The sequence below is a fragment of the Miscanthus floridulus genome, chromosome 6 (assembly GCF_019320115.1).
Source record: "Miscanthus floridulus cultivar M001 chromosome 6, ASM1932011v1, whole genome shotgun sequence".
In the NCBI taxonomy this organism is placed as follows: Eukaryota; Viridiplantae; Streptophyta; class Magnoliopsida; order Poales; family Poaceae; genus Miscanthus; species Miscanthus floridulus.
The window spans coordinates 139,576,541-139,588,886 of NC_089585.1; the positions used below are offsets into that span (position 1 = coordinate 139,576,541).

Here is a 12,346-nt window from a genome sequence, read left to right on the forward strand (position 1 = left end):
GCCCCCACCTCTCTTTATAGCATAGTGTGACGGGGGCCCACCAACCATATAGGGTTGGGCGCCCCTGATCAGGGTGCGAGGTCAAGGTCCAACTCGACCGTTAGGCCAAGCTAGAAGAGAGCACCACTAACAGAATCCTCTTCAGACGTTGGCGCCACATTGGCACGGAAGAAGAAAACTTTGGTCATCCCATGCACTGTTCGCTCTGAAAAACCTCTACATCTGCCATCTGGGAGCCAATTGATTTAGCAGCTCTGACCTTCCGCTTGGAAAAGCACGAGAAATAGGCGACAGACAGCGTGGACTTGGATGAACTTGGCGTGGAATTTCAATGCGTCGGAGGAGAGGAACCCGTCCAAAGGTCGCCTTGTCAAAACTTCTGTGGAACCATGTACTATGGCATCAGGTGTGCGGTGTGAATTTTTTTTATTTTTAACACTTTTTGTAAACTAATTTAAATCTAACACTGTTTAATTTTTAAAAAAACTAACACTTTTGGTCGCGCCTATTTCCCTGGCGCGGTGAAACACCTGTGCCACGCCATGCATGGTGGCGTGGCGAGGAGGATGATGTGGCGACGACCGGGCCACTGACCGGTGATGTGGTAGGTTCTGTCGCACCATTGATGCACCATAGCCCACGGCGCGGCACTGACGCGCCAAAACCCACGGCGCGGCAGGACCTGGACGCAGACAGAAGCCGACCAGCCTCAATTGCAATTGAACGGGAGCTGAACAACTACAAGTGTCACGACACATTGAAACAAATATGAAGCAAATAAATGGAGTCCGTGCACAAGTTGACAAGTTGTCATATAACATTTTCATTGGTTCGACATAAGTTCGACATAACCAACTAAGTATGCAAGTTTTGGACGACAATATTCGTTCAACATAACCAACTAAGTCTCAGGAGTGTAAGGATCCCTCGGACGCCTCTGTCTCTTCGGATTTGTAGGCAACACATTGGGAGTGTAGCCAACATCGGTGTGGTCGCGTTGCCGGTGCTTATGGCTTGTACCCTACAAGTATATGACATGCACGATTACTTATAATCTTTATGATCGTTAGTTCATGGAGCTTACGTATTTAAAGAAACTACCTTTGTTACTACCTATGAGGCTCCTTGGGTACCAAGTGGGGCACCACCTAGCTGAGACATGCCGATCTCGTCGTGCTACCAATCGTCCCACTGGTGGTGATGTATGCGGAAGCCTGGGGGGTCATTGTTGTGGTCGTCGTCATCGTCGTCCTCGTTTGCAGGGTCCTTCCCAGCGCTATGATGTGGTGGTGTACGTACTACAGAAATGGCACATGTCATCGGCTGAGAAGAGCCGGCTGGTGTCCTCAAAGAGCTAGAAGACGTGCCACCCGACCGCGCCGGGTAATCGAGTTCCACCCAAGGAGTGTCCATGCAGCTCAACTTCTGAGCTAGCTTCCTGCAGCTCTGCTTCACCTTCTACATAAATAGACATTAAAGTTAGTGCATTTTCCAAACGCATATACACTAAAGAAATATTTTCGGAACAGACAAGTTTATGTTTACCTCCATAAAAGCTTCGAGAACGTCTGACCCCTGCCCTCTAGACTCGTGAAGCCGAAACACTGCTCCGTTGGACAGTCCTGACAATTGTGTTGTCTGGGTACAGAAACGCGGTTGGATAGTTTTAGTACACATACTTAATACCAAATGGATGACAAATTATACCATTCGAGTATCTTACCACGTATCTTTGAAGCGGGGCTCTCTGTAGTTGTGTGTCGTCCCTAGTGGCAACGTCGTACACATCTTTAATCACATCTTCCTCATCGTCCTCGTCAATCGTCTCCTTAGTGTATGGGGGCTTGATTTGTCCTCATAGACCTATGAAGCCACCATAGGTACTCATCGAAGGTGTGCTGGTCGTGTGGGGGACCCACATGGACCTGCTGCTCGTCCCTGGTCTACCACGACTAGATGTACGCATTGTGTGTCACGTGTCAATCCTTGGTCATGTACCTCTTCCCGTGGTCATACCTGCAACAAAACGATTGTTGGTTGTACCATACACACCTCTGAATTATAGCTTTGTTATTAATCAATAACGCACCCGTGCAATTCTTGGTTGGTGGAGTAAAGCGGTGGTGGGTAGCCTGTCATTCTTCCAAACTGCCTGCAAACCCTGATGGATAAGTGAATCTCGACCATGTGGAAGAAAATAAGAGGGACATTGCAGCGATACTCGTCTGACTCATCCCTAGTGATAGGACTCAGATAGTCCTGGAGCTCCGAATATCCCAAGGACACCAATGCACATTTCGTAATTGAGTTATGTTGTGATATAGTATACATCGAAAAAGACACATGTATGATAGTAAAGAGAGCGTAACCTGGTGCTATGTCAGGACGTCGAGACAGTTAGTGTACTCCCTGTACTTGTGCCTCGCATTCCCTCTAACTAACTCTGCTTGTGTTCAAATATACAGAGCTATAGGGAGTGTATCCTGCCCGTTCCAATGCTGTATTGAACACGATAATGAATTAGTCAATAATAATTTCATCATATGTAACTGCCTCGAAGAATATAGTGAACCGAAGTACTTACAGGGAAACCAGTGACAAGGGGCCTCCCAACAGGCCATCGTTCCCAATACCAAACCTAGAGTAGGTAGGACCAACCCCTAAGGTTCGCATACCCTAAGGTGCGATGGCAGACAACACATAGCTATCGATACGTCCATGCCAGGACTGCGCTGCCCTAGCTGTACGCTGCTATGTTATCCCACGGTTGGCGTAGTATGTCAAGAAAGATCCAGTTGATGGCGGGCGGGTGTGCGTGGCTATGGGCAAGCAGACAGAGGGAGGGTGGCTCGCGGGCGATATTTACCTAGGACCGTCGCGCTGTTAGGGATAGCGAGGCACTACCGTACCAAGATCGGTAGCGCGATAGAACCTGCCACATCATCGGTCAGCGCCCCGGTCAGCGCCACATCATCTCCCTCACCGCGCCACCATGCATGGCGCGGCACAGGTGTTTTGCCGCGCCAGGGAAATAGACGTGGCAAAAAGTGTTAGTTTTGGAAAAAAAAACAGTGTTAGATTTAAAATTAGTTTACAAAAATGTTAAAAATAAAAAAAATCTGCGGTGTTAGGTGGGGTCGGTTCCAAATTCCAAAAGAGGAAGAGGCTTGCTTACCCCAGTGATTTTTTTTTAATTTTAACCCTTTTTTGAATATAATTTTAAATCTAACACTGTCGGGTTTTTTTAAACCAACACTTTTGGCCGCGCCTATTACCCTGGCGCGGCCAAATGCCTGTGCCGCGCCATGCATGGTGGCGCGACAGAGGGCTGACGTGGCATGGGCTGACCTGGGGGACCGATGACATGGTAGGTCTTGCCGCGCCACCGACCTTGGCACGGCAGTGCCGCGCCCTGATCCGTGGCGCGACTGGACCAAATATACCGCACGAGCAGCCACACCACCTGGCCGCTGCGCCTGCCACCGGCCCAGGCTACCTGGATGGTTGAATCGAAACGCGCCACGCTCGTATTTTGTTGAGTTTTTTTTACGGCCGAATAGAGAATTTGATAAGCCAATGATTAGTTTTCGTCTTTCATAATACGGTTATGCACCATTTTAACTAATCAATTACAAAAAATTACCACCGGCGTCCAGATACGCCGGGACTACCGGTTCCCGAACACAGGGTACTTAATCTTGCCGGCAGTGCTGCCGCGACTCAAAGAAACGAATACGAAGCAAGTTGACAAGCTGCCACATAACATATTCATTGTTTTGACATAAGTTTGAGATAACATAACCAAATAACCCCGCAAGTTTTGGATGCCAATATTCATTTGACCTAACAAACTAAGACCCAGGAGTGTAAGGATCCCTTGGACGCCTCTGTCTCTTCGGATTTGTTGGTAACACATTGGGAGTGTAGTCAACATCGGTATGGTCGCGTCGACGGTGCGTACGGCTCGTACCCTATAGGTATATGATACGCACGATTACTTATAATTCTTTATGATCGTTAGTTCATGGAGCCTACGTATTTAAATAAACTATCTTTGATAGTACCTGTGAGGCTCCTTGAGTACCAAACGGGGCACCACCTAGCTAAGACATGCCGATCTCATGCTGCGGCCATTTGTTCCACTGGCCGTGCTGTCCGCAGAAGCCCGGGGGGTCGTCGTCGTCATCATCGTCCTCATCCTCATCCTCGGTTGCAGGGTCCTTCCCAGCGCTATGATGTGGTGGTGTACGCACCGCGGAAGTGGCACCCTGCATCATCGGCTGAGAAGAGCCGGCTGGTGTCCTCAAAGAGGCTGAAGACGTGCCACCTGACCGCGCGGGGAGTGGTGGTTCCTCATAAGGAGTGTCCATGCAGCTCAACTTCTGAGCTAGCTTCCTGCAGCTCTTCTTCACCTTCTACATAAATAGACATTAAAGTTAGTTCATTACCCAAACACATATACACTAAAGAAATATTTTCAAAACGAACAAGTTTATGTTTACCTCCACAAAAGCCACGAGAACGCCTGGCCCCTGCCCTCTAGACTCGTGAAGCCAGAACGCTGCTTCGTTGGACAGCCTTGACAATTGTGTCGCCTGGGTACAAAAACACGGTTGGACAATTTTAGTACACATACTTAATACCAAAAGGATAACAAATTATACCATTCAAGTATCTTACCACATATCTTTGAAGCGGGGCTCTCTGTAGCTGTGTGTTCTCCCTAGTGGTAACGTCGTACACATCTTCAATGACATCTTCCTCTGAGTCCTCGTCAATCGCCATGTCAGTGTACAGGGGCTTGATATGTGTCCTCGTAGACCTGTGAAGCCACCGTAGATACTCGTCGAAGGTGTGCTGGTCGTGTGGAGGACCCGCAAGGACCGCATGTGGTACCCTGGTCTACCACAAATGGATGTACGAGTTATGTGTCACGTGCCAATCCTTGGTCTTGTACCTCTTCCTACGGTCAAACCTACAATAAAACGATGTTAGTTGTACTAAACACACCTCTAAATTGTAGCATTGCTATTAATCGATAACGCACCCGTGCAATGCTTAATTGGTGGAGTAAAGCGGTGGTGGGCAGCCTGTCATTCTTCCAAACTGTCTGCAGACCCAGATGGGCAAGTGAATCTCGACCACATGGAAGAAAATAAGAGGGACGTCGCAGCGATACTCGCGTGACTCGTCCCTAGTGACATGACTCAGATAGCCCTGGAGCTCCAGAGAATCCTAAGGACACCAAAACACCTGAAATTTCATAATTGTGTTAGGTTGTGATATAGTGTACATCAAAGAAGACACTGCTACGATAGTATAGAGAGCGTAACCTGGTGCTATGTCAGGACGTCGAGACCATCCGTATACTCTATGTACTTGCACCACGCATTCTCTCTAACTAACTGTGCTTCCGTCCAGATATATAGAGATGTAGGGAGTGTATCATGCCCGTTCCATCGCTGCATTGAACACGATAATGAATTAGCAACAAATAATCTCATCATATCTAACTGCCTGAAAGAATATAATGAACCGAAGTACTTACCGGTAAACCATTATTAAGGGGCCTCCCAACGGGCAATCGTTCCCAACACCAAACCTGGAGTAGGTAGGAGCAACCCCCAAGGTTCGCATGTCCTGAGGTGGGACGGCAGGCAACGCATAGCTGTCGATACGTCCATGTCAGGACTGCGCTGCCCTAGCTGTACCCCGCTATGTTCTCCCACGGCTAGCGAAGTATGTCAAGGAAGATCCAGCTGATAGTGTTGCCCGAGGCGTCTGGGAAGAGGAAAACACCAAGAAAGTGCCAGAACCACACTCGAGCGAACCTGTTGATCTATGCCTGCTCAGCTTGTGGGTCCAAGTACTCAAAGCGCTCTATGATCCAGGACGATGAAACACCAGAACTTTTCCTATAATTGATCAAAGAAAATGAGACCCGATGCCAGCTGTAAAGCAATGCAAGTATTAAATAGGCTTGAATTACTCACTTATTTTTCTTGGAAGCATCGTTGTTCGGTGGAAGAAAACCAGTAAACTGAGCCACCAGCTCCCTCCAATGATCGTTGTCAACTATTCCTGTCACTGGAAGTCCCCCCAACCAAGGCCTAAAATAGCCTTCACGTCCTGCAATGTCAAGGTCATCTCACCACAAGGTAGGTGGAACGTGTGGGTCTCAGGCCTCCACCTGTTATAAGAATAGAACGACTGTTAGTTGCATCCAATTTGTTACAAGAAAGTTTACGTACAAAGAATGCACTCACACCTGTCTACGGCTGCAGTAAGTAGTGCTGGGTCAAAAGGAGAAAGACCGTGGTTGACAATACGGACAAGCTCGAGTAAGTCGGCACGTCATATGTATGGCGTATAACGCTCATCCCATTGATGCGCCCTGGTGTGAGTGCGGGGCCTCAAATGAGGCAAGGACACCTCTGCGTCGTTGTCACTCAAGATGTGTGCTCGATGCTGGTCGTCGTACTCCACCTCAAGAACGGGGTACAACGGGTGCTGCGTGGGAGGGGTCATCCTGTTATAAATTAATAAACAAAGCGTTGGAGTATTCAAATTAATAAAATTCAAGTTAACATTAGTAAGTTCACAAACAAATTCACTAACCTAACTAGCCTAAATCCCTAAACCCAAAATCCTAACTATACTAGATAATAAATAAATAATCAATCCATATAAAACTTTGGTTCTAAAATTACAAGTAATCTCTCCGTCTCAAAATAAATACACATCTTGCTTCTCGAATAGTCAAATATGTTTAAGTTTGATCAAAACTAAAAAAACGGTATCAATATTTGTATCTCCTAATAAGTTTATTACGAAAGTATACTCTATGCTTAATGTAATAGTACCTATTATGTATCATAAATATTAGTACGCTATTATATAAATTTGGTCAAATTTTTTAAAAAATATAACTTCAGAAAGCGAGATGTGCAATTATTTAGTATGGAAGGGGTACTTCCTCTGTCACATAACAATAGTCGTTCTAAGATATCGCAAAGACACTAATACTCAATGAAAATAGCATCGATGCCCCTACATGCTCCTAGAAATGCTAGCACTAGCAGACCATCATCAACTCTTTTGCTTCTGCGCCGGCCGCTCGAGGATTGTAAGGGCACGTGGGGGTACCATAGGGATACAAAAAATACTAACTATACTAGATAATAATAAAAAAATATGAAATCGAGAGGGAGGTACCTTAGGAGCGGACGACCTTGACACGCCGGCGTTCGTGGCGCGGCCGGCTAGGGCGCGGCGTGGGCGAGCTGCCGAGGCCAGGACGTGCGGGCGCGGGCGGGGCGAGGCGAGGCTGGGCGGGCGCGTGTGGCCACAAGCAGGGCGCTGGTGGCGGGGCGCGTGCGGCTGGCGGCGGCGGCGTTCGGACGGGCGGGCGGGCTCGCACGCGGTATATATTTTGTCCAGCCGTGCCACGGATCAGGGCGCGGCACTGCCGCGCCAAGGTCAGTGACGCGGCAAGACCTGCCACGTCATCGGTCCCCTAGGCCGGCCCACGCCACGTCAGCCCTCTACCGTGCCACCAGCACAGGCATTTGGCCGCGCCAGGGCAATAGGCATTGGCGGACCTAGTGGGTGGTCAGGGTGGTCCACCGACCACCCTGTGGCCCACCCATCAACCATACATAATACAAATAAAAAATAAAAAAAAAACAAGCCGTCCGGCGTCCAGTGCCCTTCGTATTCGCAACTGACGTGGTCACGCGCAGCGGATTCCCTCCCGTGCGCGTGCAGCTGGGCTGGCCCAGCTCCAAATCGATCGAAGGCAGGTTGGATAGCGCGTCGTCTAGACTGCCGCCGATCCCGTCGCCTCATCGAGTCTAGACTGCCGCCATCGGCGAATCGGCATCGCCCTTCGCTTCGCCTGGCTTGGAGCCCTGGACTACCGCCATCGCCTGCAGGACTGATCGCCAGTCCTTCCTTAGTTCCTCAGGTGATACTCCCCGTCCATCCCCGTCCTTCCTCAGTTCTAGGTTTCTTTCGATCGTTAGTTTTGCTAATTGGCGAGTGTTTTTTCCAGAACTCTTGAGTCTTGAATTATGAAAAGAAACGGAGACATTCGATCCCTTTTTCAGAAAGCAGCAAAGAAGGCGGCTGCTATTGACCCACCTCCGGATGAAAATATTGTGGAAGAGCAGAATCAAGAAGAAGATAGAGTACAAGTTGAAGAAATTGCAGATCATTTGCCCTCGCCCCCACTAGCATCACCGCCACCGCTCGCATCAAAGCCGCCGGCGTATGACATCAATCGCCTACCATATGATCTAGGTGAAAGGCTACCCATTGAAGATTATCCTGTTAATGATCAAGATGCAATCCGTAGAGCATATATTACTAAAGGTGCTTGCAAACCTTATATACATGATTTTCCATACCGAAACATTGGAGGCGTACCTCGTCGATTCAGTATACAATGGTTGTATAATTATGAGTGGCTTGAATATAGTGTCAAGAAGGATTCTGTATTTTGCTTCATATTCTACTTGTTCAAGAAGGGTAGTGGGTCAAAAACTTTTATTGTTGATGAATGGAATAATTGGAATATAGGAAACACAGCACTTCTCAAACATTCTGGTTCTAGGGCACATAAAGCAGCTCAAGAGAGGTACATTGGTTTTATGAATCCCAAGGTAGCAATTGATTATAACATTGACAAGTGGAGTGAGGAGGAGCTTCGTCTTTACAAGAAAAGATTGACATATTCACTTAGATGTATTAAGTTTCTTTTGCATCATGGATTGGCATTCCGTGGACATGATGAAAGTGAAGAGTCTAGCAACAGAGGCAACTTCATTGAACTTTTAAAGTTTCTTTCAGGAAATAGTGAAGAAGTGAACAAGTATGTCTTGAACAATGCACCAGGTAATTGCACTTTGACTAGCCCAAAGATACAAAAATAAATTATTCACTATTGTGCCATAGAAACTAGAAAGAAAATAATTGAGGAACTTGGTGATGAGCCCTATGCAATTTTAGCTGATGAGTCTAGTGATATATCACATAAAGAACAACTAGCTCTTTGCTTGCGTTATGTTGATAAACTTGGAAGGCCATGTGAGCACTTTATTGGAGTTGTTCATGTAGATGATACTACCTCTTTGTCACTTAAGAAAGCAATTGAAGTTTTACTTGTTAGTAATGGATTGAGTATGCAGCAGATTAGAGGTCAAGGTTATGATGGGGCTAGCAACATGAAAGGAGATATTAAAGGGCTCAAAACTTTAATCATGCAAGAATCACCTTCCGCTTATTATATTCATTGCTTTACACATCAACTCCAACTAGTTCTTGTTGCTGTTGCTAAAGGAAATACTGACTGCAAGACTTTTTTTGATCAAGTATCTATCTTGTTGAACATTGTTGAGGTTTCTTGCAAGCGTCATGATATGCTTCGAAATGCTAGGCTTGAGAATGTCAAGAAAGCACTAGAGTGTGGTGAGCTTGAATCAGGGAGTGGATTAAATTAAGATATGGGTTTGCCTAGGCCTGGTGACACTCGGTGGGGCTCTCATTATAAAACTATATGTAGCATCATCACTATATATTCCTCAGTTCATGATGTGCTCATTGAACTTGGTGCTGATAATGCATATAAGGAAGATTGGACAAAGATACATTTTGTGCTTGGAGCATTTAAAACCTTTGAGTTTGTTTTCTTTGTGCACTTAATGTATGTTATTCTTGGATATACAAATGAGTTATCCGAGTGCTTGCAGAGAAGGGATCAAGATATTCTTAATGCAATCTCACTTGTTAATGTGGCAAAGAGCAGAATGCAGGAGTTGAGGTCTAATGGTTGGGATAATTTTCTTCAGAAGGTCACTTCTTTTTTATTAAACATGGTGTTGAAGTTCCTGCTATGGATGATGCTTATGTGCCTTATGGAAAATCAGCACGGTATGCTCGTGCCCGAAACCAAACAAATGATGACCATTTCCGAAGAGAAGTATACATTGGTGTCATTGATCAAATTAGTCAAGAGCTTGATAATCGGTTTGATGAGATCAATATGGAGCTACTCTCTTGTATGTCAGCCTTCAGTCCTTCCAACTCCTTTGCTTCTTTTGATGCACGGAAGGTACGTAGATTGGCTGAATTTTATCCTAAGGACTTCTCCAACAATGATTTATTAAAACTTGAATTGCAACTTGATAATTATATTGATGACATGCGACAAGATGCTAGCTTCCAAGGTCTAGACAACATTATTGATCTCTCAGTTAAGCTTGTTGAAACAAAGAGGCACAAAGTGTATGATATGGTGTGCTTGCTTCTCAAATTGATATTGCTTTTACCAGTGGCAACTGCGAGTGTTGAAAGGGTATTTTCTGCATTGGTTATAGTGAAAACAAAGTCAAAGAATAAGATAGGTGATACTGTTTTGGATGATTGTCTAGTCACATTTATTGAGCGGGATATTTTCTTCCAAGTTAATAAAGATGATATAATAGAGACATTCATGTCATTGAGAAAGCGGCGGATAAACAAGTAATATTGTAAGTCTCCTATTGTTATATTTCGAAGTATTTGTATTTCATTTGAACAATTTATATTAAGATTTGACGTCGTTTTACGGAATTATAATATGGTTTTACCGAATTGTGAATGGTTTATCGAATTGTATAAGAATTTTTTTTGCGACGCATACCCTATGCAAAAATCCTGGGTCCGCCACTGGCAATAGGCGCGGCCAAAAGTGTTAGTTTTAAAAAAAACCGTCAGTGTTAGATTTAAAATTATATTAAAAAAAGAGTTAAAATTAAAAAAAAAATTCACCCCAGCATGGCATCACGCGTGACATGCATGAGCATCTGCCCTTTTCTCCGGGATGATGATGATAGACTGGAGGGGGGGAAATGCTCGCTCATCCGTCCTCCGCACCTCACGCACTCGTCTCATCAAAGATGGAGTGGGCTTGGGGAATCGATTCGTTCGTCGGCAAGGAGGCCAAGAGTGGTGTGCTATTTCTTCTGGGGAAAAAAATGGCAGGACGGGGCAGACTGTACCAGGTCGTAGATGGAGTGTGCTATTTCTTCTGGAAAAAAAACGGCTAATGGTTTCTATGGCTCAATTGACTAATATTATTTTATTATAAGAGAAAAATATTATATCACGACCTAATAAGTCGAGTTCAAATCCAGGATTTCGCCGCCGCCTACTTTCGCATGCCGGAAACTGCTGTTGCCGGCGCCGGCGCCGTACGAACGACAGAGCTGCGCCGTTTGTCCCGTCCAGCACAAACAAAAGAGTTCTTTGTCTGGGCTTTTTTGCTGCCGGGACGGAAGCCCGCTCCGACGACTCCCAGGCCCAGTTGATTTGTTTCCGCTGCTGTTCGTTCGGTCCGGTTAGTCGTTTCTGGCTGGAAAAAGTCCACGTTGCCTCCTCAACTTTTGCGAAAATCTAGTTTTCCTCCATGAATTCCAAAATCAGACAAAACACCTTCCTCAACTTTTAAAACCGTTCATCTTAGCTCCCTGACCCTGTTATAAGCAGTTTTGAAGGCGGTTTTATCTTTATCTTTTTTATTTATTTTGGCTAAATCTTTGGAAAAATCATAGTAAATCATAGAAAAAATCATAAAATAGAAAATCCAATTTTATTGGACTCCACATGAGTAGATCTACATAGTGAACATATAATATGGTATGCTTTAGTACAAAGTTTTGTTGTGGTTTTAGATCTATAATTTTCTGTAATTAATTGGAATAATTCATAGCTGTAGTTTCTATGGTCCAATTGTGATGAAATTTTTATAGTGTGCTAATTATTGTATGATTAAACTGCAGTAAAAATTTGATACTCATTGGATCATATATAGCTTAGTTATAGATTTATTTATATTTGACAAGCATAAACCTAAATAAAATCTATAACTAAATTATACATGATCCAATGAGTATGAAATTTTTACTATAGTTTAAGCATATAATAATTAGTCCACCATAAAATTATCACCACAATTGGATCATAGAAACTGCAGCTATGAATTATTCTATTAGTTATAAAAAATCATAGATCTAAAGCTACAACAAAAACTTAGTGCTAAAGTATACCATATTATATGTTCACTGTATAGATCTACTCATGTGGAGTCTAAGAAAATTAGATTTTCTATTTTATGGTTTTCCTGTGATTTACTATGATTTTTCAAAAATTTAGCCGAAATAAATAAAAAAGACAAAGACAAACCCGTCTTCAAAACCGCTTAGAACTAGGCTAGGGAGGTAAGATGAACGGTTTTAAAAGTTGAGGGAGGTGTTTTGTTCGGTTTTGGAGTTCAGGGAGGAAAAACGGACTTTCGCGAAAATTAAGG

General features: G+C 44.7%; 1 protein-coding gene across 1 annotated transcript; it reads left to right on the forward strand.

Annotated features, from left to right (window-relative positions):
- The first annotated feature begins 8,072 nt into the window (after nt 1-8,072).
- On the forward strand, nt 8,073-10,525 carry LOC136461354 (uncharacterized). The gene is made up of 5 exons (XM_066460685.1): nt 8,073-8,895; nt 9,118-9,204; nt 9,319-9,468; nt 9,586-9,828; nt 9,927-10,525. The coding sequence occupies exons 1-5, from the start codon at nt 8,073-8,075 to the stop codon at nt 10,523-10,525; spliced, it is 1,902 nt and encodes a 633-aa protein (XP_066316782.1).
- Nucleotides 10,526-12,346: the final 1,821 nt, after the last annotated feature.

Bases quoted from the DNA above. Each gene is read 5' to 3' on its own strand.
- LOC136461354 (XM_066460685.1), top strand. From the start codon at position 8,073: ATGAAAAGAAACGGAGACATTCGATCCCTTTTTCAGAAAGCAGCAAAG. The intron at 8,896-9,117 runs GTAATTGCACTT...TTGTTCATGTAG, and splicing joins TGTCTTGAACAATGCACCAG to ATGATACTACCTCTTTGTCA. The intron at 9,205-9,318 runs GTTATGATGGGG...AACTCCAACTAG, and splicing joins GCAGCAGATTAGAGGTCAAG to TTCTTGTTGCTGTTGCTAAA.